Below are 14,641 nucleotides of genomic sequence, written 5' to 3'. Positions count from 1 at the left end.
GGTGCTCCTATTTGCTGCAGCCAAGGATGATGAAAGTGGGATGGAGACCACAGGCATGCAGCCTTTCTAATTTTAGTCATCTGGCTTAGATGCTCAGACTCCCTATATAGTCAAAAGAAAGGAATAAGCTGCTCACTTTGACACCCTGAGCTACCCTCCCAAGGCTTGGCCAACTACAGAGGGAGCCCAAGCTCCTGAATTACACAGCAGAAGTTTGTGTCCAAACACTCCCTGCCCAGGGGAAAACCACACATCAAAAGCCACAGCAATAAGTTTTGGATCGTGAAAGATGAAGGGAAAGTCGATGCAGCTCTTCACACAGCAGAAAGAAATGCCCCACTTGGTTCCAGCTCTCTGAGCTCTCAGGGACAAACAGGGGCAGCCTTACAAAAGCAGGTTTGGTAACAAACAACAAACACCACTGAGTGAGGCTGAGTCACTTGAGCTCTTAAACCTCTGTGTCTTGGCAGAACTGAAAGCCAGGATAACTGAACTTACCTCTTGGTCTTTGACCACTCTTTGGCCCAATTTCTAGCCAGACCTGGCACTATTTCCTCTGATTTGTCCTCTTTATTTAATGACCACAAATCCTTGGCTTCCAAAGGGCTCCGATAACCCTGAATCATCAACCTGCATTAGAAGGAATCAGCAATGTCTGTGTCTATATAGAGACAGAAATAAAGATACAGCTGCATCCAGCCCCAGAACAGAGCCAGCTCCCCACAGAGATGCAACACAGGTCCAGATGCTAAAACATCCATCCTCCTGTCTTTTCTGGGAGAACCAGACACCAAAACAGCTAAGGATCCAGGGTATGCCACTGAATTCAAATTCCAGGGAAAATAAAAGAAAGGATGAAGTGATCTCATTTGGAAATCAGCCAGGCAACTAATATTCCCATGCCTAGCAAGTTTCAAAATATTTATTAGCCTTTAATTTCCCAAAGCAACTCCTTTCATCTAGCTTTCTGTTGGAACTCTGGCCAAGTACCAGCCACAACTACACACACCAATATTATTTTACATGCTTCTGTTATTTAACTCACAAATCATACAGCATAAGTAAAATTAAGTTAATGGAAAAAAAGAGCCTATTGGACAAAAAGATGTAATAGTTTCCAATGCCTTAGTTTCTAAATACAGCAGACAATTTCTCCTTTCTTATATTTCCCAAAGAAGTTCTGTTTATTATATTCCTTCAAACATATTAAACACAGACTGGCAAGATTTAAAATTACAAAGACCCTACAAAGGAAGTTAAAAAAATATTAATCGAGCTTTTTATAAAAATAAGCTATCTACAAATCAACCAACCAAAATTATTGTTGCATGATTATTGCTAATTTAGCTCTGAAAGCAGGATCCCAAAGTGCCATCTGACTTGAACTGGTGATTAATGCAACAGCTTGATCTTACCCAGTGATCCACCAGAATGTGATTCTGGAGAGGAAAGAAGCACTGAACTCTGGACATGGATTCTAAAGGAGAGAAAAAGAAATCAATCCACAAACAAAGTGATTTCAGGGCCAAAAGAAACAAGCAAAGCAGCAAAGATGTTTTTGAAATTCCTTTTGTTTACAGTATTTTTTCACACGACAACAACACAACAACAGCTGGAGGAATTGCAGAGGCCACAGAGGGCAGACAGTGTCTCCAGATGTCCTGGTCAGGGCCTATGCCAATGCAAGGTATGCTGCCTACCATGAGAGGGCTCAAATATGTCACTTGGCTTATCATGAATGAAAAATTCAGTTCTGTTCTAGCAGTGAAGTGCTGGGACTCCCATGACACAGATGCACAAATGAAAACAAATGTGTAACTCCATAAAAGCATCCCAAAACACCCCTTAGGAGCCCTGCGTGCCATTCATCAGATATGTATGGGAAACTGAAGTAACAATACACTCCTAACCTGGCTGGGTTCAAAGAGCACAAAGAAAGGCTGGGAGAATTTCAAAGGTATGAAAAGTTCATTTACTGGCAGAATTTCGTGCATATTTCTCTCTTCCCTCTTTCAGAGCTCTGAGAGCATCTAAAGAATGCTAAACCCCTCCTTAGGCACAACCAACCACTGGTTTTACCATCAACCATGACTGAAGCAACTCAGTCTATCTATAGAAGTCAGCAAACATGATTAAAGTATTGCAATTAAACCAGCCAGAGCCAAGTGTTTCCAGCATTGGCCATTTTTAACTCATGTTTGTGCAGCCTGTACTGTGCTGTCCTGCACTCTGTTCTAACCCAGCTCCACAGAACAGTCCTGCATTTCCTCTTTTTCACATAACTTTTTCTGAAGCCTTTACAGGGAACAATAAGAGTATGTATCAGAGAGATGCTTTTGTTTTTTTCAAAGATACATTTGCTAAGCATCCAAACATTTGCAGTAAAATGATGGCAAACAAATCCAACACCCTTAATTAGTGAATAAATAAAAGTTTTTAAAGTGAGAGAAGGGGAAGGGGGTAAAACTCTCAGTGTTCAGCCACTCCTGCTTTCCTGATAGACAGATTTCTACTCCAGCAAATACAGGGAATACTTTCAACTGCATCAAAGTGTAAAAACATTCTGAATTTTACATAAAGTGCTATGTTGCTTTTTTTCCTTTATATTTTTTTAATGTACTTGCTGGTGGAAACTCTAAATTTAAGAGCCCACTAGATTCTGTTCTACCAAAAACTGGACTTGGTTTGCCTAAAGCCCAAGCTGAAAACATTAAAACATGTTAGACTACTTTTAAAATACTCCTACTTTTGATAAAATTAAACAGTTATCACACAAATAATTAATAATCCTACTGATTTTCATGCCAGATAGATTGAAGACAAGTTTTAACAAGTCTGGATTTATGTAATATAAACAAGTTAGAAAACACATTGCCTGACTTCTACATACATCAGCATCTACATCTCAGAAATTTCACTCCTGGCTTAAGCAAACATACTCTAAAATTTTACTTAAGGCTTACAGACATTTCTGGTTTGGAAATATTTGGCAAAAGGGCATAAAGCAGAATTTAAGGCTGACTAACATGACTTCTTTGTTCTTTTTCCCAACAAAATGAAAGGATAACATTTGAAGTCTGCCCTGTTTCCTGAAGTCATTCTAAATTCCTAGAAATACTCAGGACAGAAATCAAACCACTGTGGTCTCAAAGCACCTTGTAATTATTCCAACCACGATCAAAGAAGAAAAGGTTTCCTTACACCCACAGTACCCTGTCACACATATTTAACCCCTGAATGAAGTGACAAAAACCAAAAGATTAAGAGGATACAAAGACTCAGCAATCAGTTCCCCCTCCCAGGCACACACACACAGACTGCCCTGACCAGGCAGAGCACCCTGGCACCCAGACACTGCTGGAGAAGGTAACTGTGGCACTCAGGAAGTGCTCATGGACCCTCTCCCCAGTTACAAAGGCAGCATTTATTTCCCCCTCACACATTTCACACCTTCCTTCATCACTCAGTGTCACTGAAATGCCATCACACCAGAATCAGACCTTGTATAAAACCAAAATTCCTAAACTTGGCACATCCAAACTCCAGGCAGTGCCCAGTGTCACCCCCTGTGACCCAGAACATCTAACCCAGAGGGGGTGCAAGGATGATCCAGCATCTCTTGGGTCACTTCAGATCCATGCCATAAAGCTGGTACATATAATTAAGAACACAAGCAAAAAAGATGTCTAGGTAAAATTAAGTATCTACATCCAAACCACCCTCTAGCATTAGCTGCTCTTGCAACTGAGCTAGTTAAATCTTTACTTGACACAAGAGTGATAAAAACAGAACTCAAACACATCTGCCCAAGCTGAAAATCTTTCCGGGTCTAAATTCTTCCCTGTGTTCAAATGAAAGTGAATCCACATGCTACTGCCTGCTGAACATATCAGATAACCAGGAGCACAGCATTTCAAACCACTATTTCCCACTGACTGCCAGCAGCACTACTGAATATAAATACACAGAACTTACCCTCAGGAATGCTTTCCAGCAACGAGGGCAACTGTATTTTTGTGGTTTTTCTTGCACACATCCCCTCCCTTCCCCCAGTTTTGCATGTTATGGGCTTCTTTTGCATCACCAAATAAAAACCAGAATTTAATTATTTGTCATCTTGGAGACTGTGGCCCTGTAGCTCCTTACACAGAATATTGCACATATGATACTTGGCACTCTCAACAGACTCACTCACAGGATCATTTACTGTTTCAGAAAACAAAGGTGGTTGCTCTGGAAAACAACACAGGATGAGCTCTACTAATACCAGGACAAAGTAGATACAGAAGGTGGCATAACGAAATGCATCCTCATCAGCACCCTGCAAAGGAAGGACATATTCCAGTCAGAAGGCTTGAGGAATGGATTTTAAATAACATGTTATGATTAAACAGAAAACAGCTCCTTACTGTAAATTCTGCAAACTAAGTGCTACACTACTCACCCCCATGCAAATGAAAGTCAAGGTCTATTTTGGTAAAGGGAAGGTAATGAGAGGGGAGAGGATGTGAAAGACACATTTATTTTTATTCAGTCATTACCATTAAAATACAAGCATGAATTTCTTACATAAAAAGTTCTCTTAACACATGGTTTGTCCCAACATAGCCCCAATTTGAAGTCAGGGTATTCCTTACAGGGGCAAGACATTATGCACTGGGTAGCAAGGGGTATTGAAAGTAAATTTTTTAATTCTCAGAATTAAAAAATTACAGAAAGCAGAATTTACATTATACTTTGTTCCACTGAGTGCAAAATTTAGAGATTCTTTCAGTTTTTAAGACTGGGACTGATGCATAACACATAAACCACAGAAATCAAAGAACAGGTATAGATGGACACACACCCCCAGTAAAATCCCATCCCAACAGTTGAAGACAAAAGCTGGGTGAAAGTTCTCAAAATTGCCAATGCAGCTTAAAGGTTACAAGAAATAAAAATGCCATTTTCAGGCAGCTCCACAATTAATCTGATACTTGAGGTGGTCTTACTACAGGGGCAAAGCATCATAAAAATATTTCACTTTGATTTTGTCCAAGCAGGTGAGACCACACCAGCACTGAGCAAAGTGTTTCAGGAAATCCACTGCATAGTCAACAGGAAGGTGACAAACACCCAGCCAGAGCAGCTTGATAGCAAAGATTACAGAGAATTTGAGTGCACTGGAGCAGACACATCCGCTTCCCCCAACAGCCAGCCCAGTTCTCTTGGCAACTGTTGCTAGAGTTAAAATCACTCTGAATTTCATGAGCATTTCAAAACAGAAGACATTCATTCCTGCTTCCCTTGCTGTTACAAGCCAAGGAAGGCAGGTACACTAAATGAATCATTAACTGATTTGACTGGTGTAATTGCCAAGCAACTATTCTATCGCTGCAGCACTGGGGATCATTTTCAACTGAATGAGGCTAAAAGTCACTTACCAAATTTAAGGCATGTTTTATTTTGGATATAAAAATCATCGTGGCACATAACAATGAGATGAACCAGAAAATTGTCATCACACCAGAAGACTGGACTCCTTTTATTCTTTCATATTGTATTAAAAATGTGGCCAGCAACTGTAGATGAATAAAATGAAAATATATTCACAAATTAAGTTTTACGATATGTTATGCACATGCAAAAGGTACCGTGCTAAAGTCTGTTTATTTAACATTTCTAACCCACTATCTCCCAGACCTTCTAAACCCCTGAAATTTTAAGTGTAATTCAAAAATACATTTAAATAGAAAACTCTCTGTATCAGTAAAGATAAGGAGTAGACAAAATAGGAAAAATGAATATGCATTAAATAGAAATAAACAATCACATACGCAAAAGCACTGCCAACCTTTACTTCTTTACTTTTCTGGTTCTATATCACAAATCAACATGGAATTACAGCATTTCCTGACTAGCTCTTTTTAAAATAAATAGATTTTTTTTCCATACAAGCCATAAAACCACACAACACCAACCAAGTATTAGTCTATTTCTGTATTTGGTGTGTTTTCAGAGTCCTTTAGGAAGCTCTACATTTCACTTATCTACTGCAGCAAGCATTTTTCAAATCAGCCTGACAAAAGCTTGACAGTTGCATTATTAAATGACCACAAACTACTTAACAGCTCTTGCACTTGTCAGTATGTTTGAGGGCTGTTTAGGGGTTCTTTGGTTGTTTTTGGGGTCATGGTATTCCCTTGAGCATCGTGTTTAATCATTCCAACTCTGTAATAAACCTAAGGCAACTGACAGCAAACGAAGAGCAAGGCATCTGCCTTGAAAGGTGTGAAAGCAGAAAACCCCAGCACATCTAGGGCAAAGGAGGCAGCTGGGGACACCTGTGACTTGTGGCTTTCAAGGCTTTCCACTGTGCCCTCAAGAGTAACAAAGGTAACACACTCAAGAATGTTATATGACAGTTTGTAATGAGATACTTCCACAATCTCCGCCAGGTTCAGGGGTTTGTATTAGCTAGGTTGAATCAGCTCTCTTGAGCTGAATCCTCTACCCAATGCCTGAGACAAACTATAAAATGGATGCTAGCTCAGGCCTACCAAAATAAGACAACTGAAACTGCCTTGTATGCTGATGTGCAACACACTGAGCACAGATAGGTGAGAGTCTGATTTTTATCTTTTTTTATTAAAGGAAAGCAGGTATTTCAGAGTCAGTCTTTCACAGCTCAACTACAAAGTCTGTTTACAAGGGCTGCAGCTCAAAGGGTTACAGCACTGTGAATAACACAGAGATGGAGTTATTGCTTACAGCTTGGCATGGACAGTGGCTGTGCAGAAGAACTTACCATTGTTATACCCAATACTGTAGGGCTAACGAGAAAAAATGGAGCTCGAAAAATATTTTGACTTCTTTCCCAGAAAGAGTAGAAAAGGTCTGCCCAGCAGACTATCCACAGTATTAAGCCCAAAGCCTGCAATAAAAAAGTGTCTTTAATACATCAATTCACAAAGATAATGCAGCACAATATATAGATGAACACTAGATGTTATGTGTTAGCAGGAGTCATAATAAGATCATATCATTTGGGCAATTCTACCACATGCAGTAAAGAAAAGCAATTTGGCTTTAATTATTGAATTCCTACTAGGAGGAAAAAAGTTTACTGGTTTTTAATTCCATGTAATTCAGGCTATTATGAAGCAGAAAGCTGGTCTCCTGAATAACAGATTACATAGGAAAAAACCCCTCCAATATACCATGTTATTACAGCCCCTTCTTAAAACCTTGTACTTATTCTACAGAGAAGGAAAAAACCAAAATCACTAAATACCTATTTCACAGTAGAAGTGGAATGGAACACCTGCAGCAGCTCTAGAAATGTATGCTGTGTAACTTAAGAAGCTGACAGGATAATAAATTCTTTTTATGATAGAAAAGGGCCTTGAGATTGAGCTGCCTTAAAATAGTCTTCTCCAACTGCTCTTTAAAAGGATTTGCATGTTTGTTGCTATGCCAGGGTAAATTTCAGAAAGTCTGATAAAAGGGCAAAGGAAACAGGAAAGGCTGGGAAATCAAACACAAGCAGAACAAATAAGTTATCCCTGAAGTGTGCACGCAGGTCAAGACTGATGCTAAAACAGAGCTGAAAAGAGATTGCACTTTGCAGAGAAGGCAGCTGGGCTGTGGCTCCAGAGGCACCTACCGTTTTGGCTTTGTTCAGGTTGGACACCTGGATGTAGCCCCTGTCATGCCGGCGAAGGTACAGGGAGTACACTGGGAAGCAGAGCCACAGGTAAATGCAAGGGATCCACACCAGGACTGTGTTCTGAAAGCACAGGGTGAAGTCTGGATCTTCTGTGTGCCATGTCAGATTCCAATCCTGGGGCAAGAAAACAGGCTAAGTTACAGAAAAAGCCAACACTGAACTTCAGGATTGAAAATCAGAAACAGGGACTCAGAATAAAAAAAGCCACATCAAGGCTTTTACTTGAGTTCTCAAGTACTCAAGTAAAAGGCTCATAAATTGACATAATACAAAGTTTTCTTACTTCTCTCAACATAATTTTCAAGCCCAAGGTAAATCACCATACAATCAAACCAAAACTGATGCTCACAGTAATAAAACCATGACCATTTTAATTACTGGCACAAGGACTATTCACATTGACAAATTATTTAGTAGTAACATGAGCTTTCGGAACATATTTATGATTGTTATGAGTTAGGAAAATCTCTTGCAGCAAATTTTACCTTTAAGTCATTGACCTTGCTGAAAACTTACCACATGCAACACTTTCTCTCAAGTGCTGTAGATTTTTGACTCTCCAACAGAATAATGCAATGCACAATATTGCAGCTGTAGATGGACTGCAACATTCAACAGCCAAAGCACTGCTCCCAGGCTTCTGTTTAAAAGTCACTGAGCCAAGAGCAGCAGTCCCACATCCAAAGGCTTGTTGACTATAGTGTTAATTTCCAGTGGCAAAGCATTTTTTCAGGCAGTTGCACAGCTTACACTACACAAAACACCAGTACCACTACTGGGACATAATATCAGTAATCCTACTCCTTTATAAAAGCCTGAGCTGGTCACTGAAACAGGTGCCATTAGCCACATTTTACAGATGAGGAAACAGACCCAAAAGGAACTGCAGTGCCTGTCCCCTCTATTCCAACATCAAAGCTGAAAGCAGATCCCACTGCCCAGAATCACCACACTTTGATCCTTGTTTGTCCCCATGTTCCGCTGAATAAACAGCTTCAAACACAATTACAAAGACAACACAGATCTAAAGAGGAATGGAAGATACATTTTCTTTCCCATTTCCCTCAATTTCTATCAGAATCTAGGACCTGATACAACAGACAGCATACACAGAACACTCAGTGTTATTCTCCTCCTCTAATTCCACAGCATTCTAAACATTCTGCTCACTTTGTATCATTTTTAATTTTTCATTTTTAGAAAATCTCAGAGCCAATTGCAGGGAATTAACAGTGGTAGAACACAAGAATGCCCAGTTATGTTTGACTGTGCCTTGGAGGGGTCACAAGCTGTTTGTGACAAGGCAGGGGCTGGGAGACGCTGCGGGCAGCCACACGCTGACTGAGCTTCCTGACTGCGTGTAACTCATCAGAAATTTCAGCTGAGTCATCCTTACATTTAGCCACCACACAAATGGGTTTGGCTTTCTAAGTCCCAGCTGCACTACTGCAGCAAAAGAGCCAAGAAAAAAAGTCTCATGACTCTGCAGAACAGTTTACAATTCACAAATGAACATAGTTATAAGGTTATACAAGTAAACCAACCAGACGCAATCAGCTTTACAAGAAACAAACAAAAGCACTGACATCTTTTTATTGAATAAACTTTAGGAGACCTACACACCCTTTCGAAAGTTGATAACTTCTTTTTCCCTGTTTGTAAATGCTTTCTATAAAATGAATCTGGCAAATACCAGGGAGGTGAGGGCAGGTAACACATGTCACTGCCACGTGGCAAATTAAAAGCAAGAAGTGCTATATGCATGACTGCTATGCACACTGGCTGGAGGATATTCCAAAAACATGCAAACTTCCATTTGACTGTCGTATTTTCAAGTTATCTGGAGGGGTTGGTTTCTGCATAAAAGGCAAGAGTGCACAATGCAATGGTACTTCAGTGGTCAGAACAGAAAGATGGGACAAGTGGGCAATTTTGGGCAAGACTACTGCTAGAATTTAACAGCAACATCAGTTCTCTTTCATATATTTCCAGGATTTCATCCAGAGGCTGTTGCTATCAAGTAGGAACATGCTCAGCTTTAAAAACACTTCTCTGTACAAAAGAAATGGCAACACACAGGTGAGATGCAGAAGGCACTTCCATTTTACATTCATTTCAGGTGGCAAAAGGCAAGCAACACGTGAAGAGAGAGACAGCAGCACTTTCCTGCTGATGCCCTCAGCTGGGCTCACACAAGGCAGCAGCACAGACAGGAACAGAGGTGCAGAGCCCACCCCTGCTCTGAGCACCCCACGTGCTCACAGAGCCCCTCCAGCCAGGGCCACATGTGCTGGGTCACAGCTCCCCACAGTGAGCAGCAGCCACGGGAGGATCCCAGTTAACCCCAGCCCAAAAAGCACTGGGGGCACTGCAGTGACACACTGAGCAGTGACACAGACACACACTGAGCAGACAGATGTCTGCAGGACACAGCAGGAGCAGGCTCTCAGGCTGAACCCAGCTGGGATCACCACCAGTGCACAAAGCCAAGAGGAACTCAATCCATTACAAAAGGCAGGCATGCCCCAAGGTCTGCATGGAGGACACCACAGCTTTAGGAGCTTCTACTACAGCTGGAAAATGTGTCACTCTCATCATGAAACCAGCATGCACTCACATTTAAATCATAGGTTCAGTTACACAAGTCTAGACTAGCTGTGCCAGTGGAAAGTACATGCTTCTCCTTTGCTTTATATAAACCCAGATTCAGTTTTGTTTTTTTCCATCACAAACAAAATGCAGAAACACTCACTGAAGCAGACCTTCATATTTAAGAAACATTAATTAGCAAATTAATGTCATTTTTTCTGACTCAAGTTTTAGAAACACTGTTTTCAGCAAGTTGTATCAAAGCATGAAATTACTCCATTTTTCTCAGCTCAAAGATTAACCATTTTCATTCTCACTGATCAGTTAACTCTTCTGCCTTGCGAAGTCACATCAAATGACAGAGATACAACCACTGAAAGCCCACACAAACTAACAGCCTCCTGCCATAAAGGAAGAGGAGGAAAAAACAGGGTACAGTCTCTAGCTATTGGACTGTATAATCTGGAAGCAGCCTTCATTTTAAGCTGCAACTGCAGGAACCCACTGGAGAAGGATCAGTCTGATCCTTGCTCCTTCCTTGGTAGATGTTGGGAGAGATACACTAAACCAACAGTGTTAGTGTAGTCCAGAAGAACCATAACTCAGATGTTAAATAGTTTCAGGTTGGTTTTTCTTTTCAAAAACTCCTTAACAATTTTAAAGTTTCCCAGAATAGCAGATGGGTATTTTTAATTTTACGTGACCTATTTCTCAGTTTTCATTTCTATCATCAGCACTATGGTTCAAAAATACCAGTCCACAGTTCTAGTGCCCTGCAGCATGTTTTCTCTCATAGCACAAAAAAAGCTTCCTACCAGATTTGAAATGAAACCCTCTGTCTACAAGAAGGGCACAAAAATGCCTGGCATTCCCCAGAACCAAACTGATCCATTCACAGGTAAACCACTTACTTAACAGTGCCTAAAACCTAGGAAAATTAAGAACTATACTAACTCCTGTCTAAAATTTCAGGAACAGGCAAGATAAAAGCATTGGCAGTAGAGCTGTAAGACAAAGTTGCAACACAAAAGGCCAATTATTCTGTCTTTGCTGGGGGAAGACAGACCAAGGACAGTTGCACGCCTCCTGTACGGCTAATCTGAGGAACGACAGTATTTGATGCTGGCTGCCTCTCCTGGCAGCCAGGAAAAACTGGCAAGTGAGCAGCCAGGGGTTGCTTGTTCTCACACCAATAATCCCACTTGACCCACAGCACATTTCAGAATTCTCAGTGGCAGAAATGGAGAGACCCAAATTGCTTGGTTTCATGCCTGCTGTGTGCAAGTGTGCTAGAGATGCAGGCTGCCAGCCACAATGTTAAATCCACCTGCATGGACCAAACTGTGACTGAAAAGTGACTTAAAACATTAGCACACAGCTATGTAAAAAATGAAATTACAAATCCACACTGGAATCTTAACATAATGATCAACACTTACTCCTTCAAATGGAGCTCGACACTGACATTGTGTACCCATTACTTCAATATCACCCACACAAGAACCACTTCCCTTGTACTACCAAGATAAAGTTTCTCAATCTTATCTCCCCAACAATAAAAAAGACTTTCTGTTCAATGCAATATTTACCTTTAGTTGACTGAAAGTAATTAGCTCTCTCAGGAACTAACAATGTAATTGCAGCTGACAATTTCATTATAATAGTATCATCACTTTCCCATTGAAATAGGAAGTCTTACAATCTGCCAGCTCTTGGTACAAGATTGAAAAATGTCCCAGTGTAGCACCCATGAGGTGACTGAACCACTCTCTGTCTCAGTGTAGGCTAAAAGCCAACGGCCTCATGGCATCCATCTAGGACAGCAAATTTCCTGCCTCTCCCCAGACAGGAGATTTGGCAGATCTGGCTCAGCCTACATCTTCAGAGGAGCTGCATCAGTGCACAAGAGGGAGGGGGGTAAGGGAAGTGCAGAACAGGACCTCTCTCTTTAAGGCTGCTTTAAAGGAGCTCTGACCCTGCTTTTGAAAAGTCCCTAACACCTGATATGCCATCGTTGTTCTGCCATTCACGTTTTGGAGTCAGATGAAACCTGTGCTGAGGCTCACCATTTGTCTAAGAGCATGTTTAGAATGGAGCCTAAACAAGCACAATGATCACGGCACAGCCTTCACCAGCATCAGATCTGCTCTGCTGGGCTCACTGTTCAGCCCACATCACAGGGAGTGACAAGCTGGTAAGACAAGCAACAGGTCTTTGTACAAGAAAAGTACTCCAGAATCCCTGCAAAGGTTTTCTAGCCCAGCTTCCCAAAATACCATGAGCAGACTGAGACCTCAGAAAAGGGAAGACACCATGCCTCTCCTTCACTTCAAATTCCAAAACCTAAGCTTTATCCTTGAAATATCTTAATGTTGTCAAAGACAAGATTGTGAGAGCGAGAGGTGGAAAAGTTACAAACTATAATAATCACATAATAAACAAGGGTCCTAAATTTTTTTATCATGCATATAAAGAATATTTACAGGGGGAAAACACCAGTGTTTCTAGTGATGAGAAAATGCACTTAATTTCTCATAATGTTTTCTATTAGAAATGGTTTTAGCAAGTTATAAATGGTTTTAATGGTTTAAGTTCTCAACAGTAATTACTTACATAATGCAGATTTGACTTGTTAACACAGAGAACGAAAAGCCTCTACCTTCCAATAACTGGTCCTGAACTTAAATCTGGTGTCTGTACCTCCGTGTTCCAAACCCACACATGAGTATTTCCTAATATTTACAAAAAGTTTAGATCCTTTATTATAGAAAGCACTGCATCAGCTCGACCTGTGTTAAATTCCAAGGAAAAAAAAGCATATTTTGCTTTTTTATTCCCTTTAGTCTAAAATAAGAAGCAGGTGCTAACAAATTACCAGAGAGAGGAGCACCTGCAGCTGTGGCATTTACAAGAGCTGAGCTTTGTAACCTAAGAAGCCAAAAGCCACCAAACTATGGCTATTTTTTTGCATCAGAGAAACATATAACAGATTATATCAGAACGCGCAAAATTAAAATTTAGCCTCTCTCTACAGACACTGCATTTCCATACCCTGCCATATCTGCAAGTACCACGACAAAACATTTGGCCACTTGACAACAAAATATTTACCACTTCTAGTTTCAGACTCTAAGGATGGTTCTTACCTTTCTGCAAAGTTTTTCACTGAAATCACTGCTACCTAAAAGGATACAAGGAAAAGATTCTTGCTCTCATCTCCTTCTTGCACCAAACACAGCTGCTTCTGCTTAATAATGCAACAGCCTGTACCTCGAGCTCAGATCCCTGAGAAGTTTGAACACACCTGGGTAATAATCTTACCAAGGGACTAAGGTAACAGCTTAAGCTGGGATAAACTGTATCTGAAGGTAGCACAGGTGCAAAGAGTGAGAAAACAGTAATGCAAGGAATTCTGACTCTATTAAAAGTAAGCTAAAGGTCAGTACCCAGCAGTAGGCTTTTTAGAGATGTGACCCAGAGTGACTTCAGCCAACCCCAGCTGACCTTCACTCGCTCCCAGTATAGCACAGTGTTTCAATGTAAACTGCATTGTGATTGCATGAAATGGCACGGGTTACTCGGGCATTTTGCCACCTTTTTTCCCCTTTTTAAACTTTTCTGAGTGATTCTGAATTGCCAGCTGTGGAATGGCAGGTGATCTGTTCAGAAAATCCCCATCAACAACAGATTATCAGGCTTAATTTCCTTGGTTTTCCCTTAAATTGATCTATTTTGGATCAAGGGATATCAGTTTCATTTCTAACCCAAGTTTAATTTTTCTATACACATTTAGACCACCCTTGTTCATAAATGGAAGAAAGCTGACAATTAAGCCTCTGGCTTTCATTGCTAAAAAAGACAACAGCCAAGGCATGAGAACCATGCAATCTGCTGTTAATCCCAATAATGCACCATTTTGTGTAAAGGCTTCCTTGTTTACCACCCTGCTACTCCTCTGTTCCAGACACTGTGCACACATGACCTTCCAGTGTCAGTGAATATAAGCAGTTTCGTGACCTGCACACTCTTCAGCAGAGACTAAACTCGTAGCTTTTATCAGGCTCACCCAGTACCCTCCCAGAGCACCTCCAAGTCCCTCCCCAGCATTGCCACAAACACACTGAAAAGCACTAAAGACATATCTTCAGTGCAAAGAGCTGCAGGTTCCAAGAGACGTGCCAATTTACTGCCTATCTGATGTGTGACAGCATGAGCCACAGATCTTCAGAACTTCATGAAATTGCTCCTTACATAAGAAGACTGGTTTTCCTTCAGAAGTCTATTTTGGTAAAACTACCAGTGTCTTCATAAATAACATAAGCACAGCAGCTGTTTGTGTCACAC

The 14,641-nt window shown here is 40.8% G+C and overlaps 1 protein-coding gene across 1 annotated transcript in view; it reads right to left on the bottom strand.

The window, feature by feature from the left end:
* Window positions 1–14,641, bottom strand: part of ABCC1 (ATP binding cassette subfamily C member 1) — a 47,973-nt gene that overhangs the window by 29,177 nt on the left and 4,155 nt on the right. The window contains exons 2-7 of the mRNA XM_059861513.1: window positions 7,646–7,822; window positions 6,788–6,913; window positions 5,424–5,561; window positions 4,196–4,321; window positions 1,416–1,477; window positions 499–630 (exon numbers count right to left, since the gene is read on the bottom strand). Of these exons, the coding sequence (XP_059717496.1) occupies window positions 499–630; window positions 1,416–1,477; window positions 4,196–4,321; window positions 5,424–5,561; window positions 6,788–6,913; window positions 7,646–7,822 (761 nt within the window). The remainder of the gene's footprint in view (window positions 1–498; window positions 631–1,415; window positions 1,478–4,195; window positions 4,322–5,423; window positions 5,562–6,787; window positions 6,914–7,645; window positions 7,823–14,641) is intronic.

Source organism: Haemorhous mexicanus, chromosome 17, assembly GCF_027477595.1.
Source record: "Haemorhous mexicanus isolate bHaeMex1 chromosome 17, bHaeMex1.pri, whole genome shotgun sequence".
NCBI classification, from domain to species: Eukaryota; Metazoa; Chordata; class Aves; order Passeriformes; family Fringillidae; genus Haemorhous; species Haemorhous mexicanus.
The sequence above is the reverse complement of the archived record's forward strand: the minus strand, read 5'-3'. Positions and strand labels throughout refer to the sequence as shown.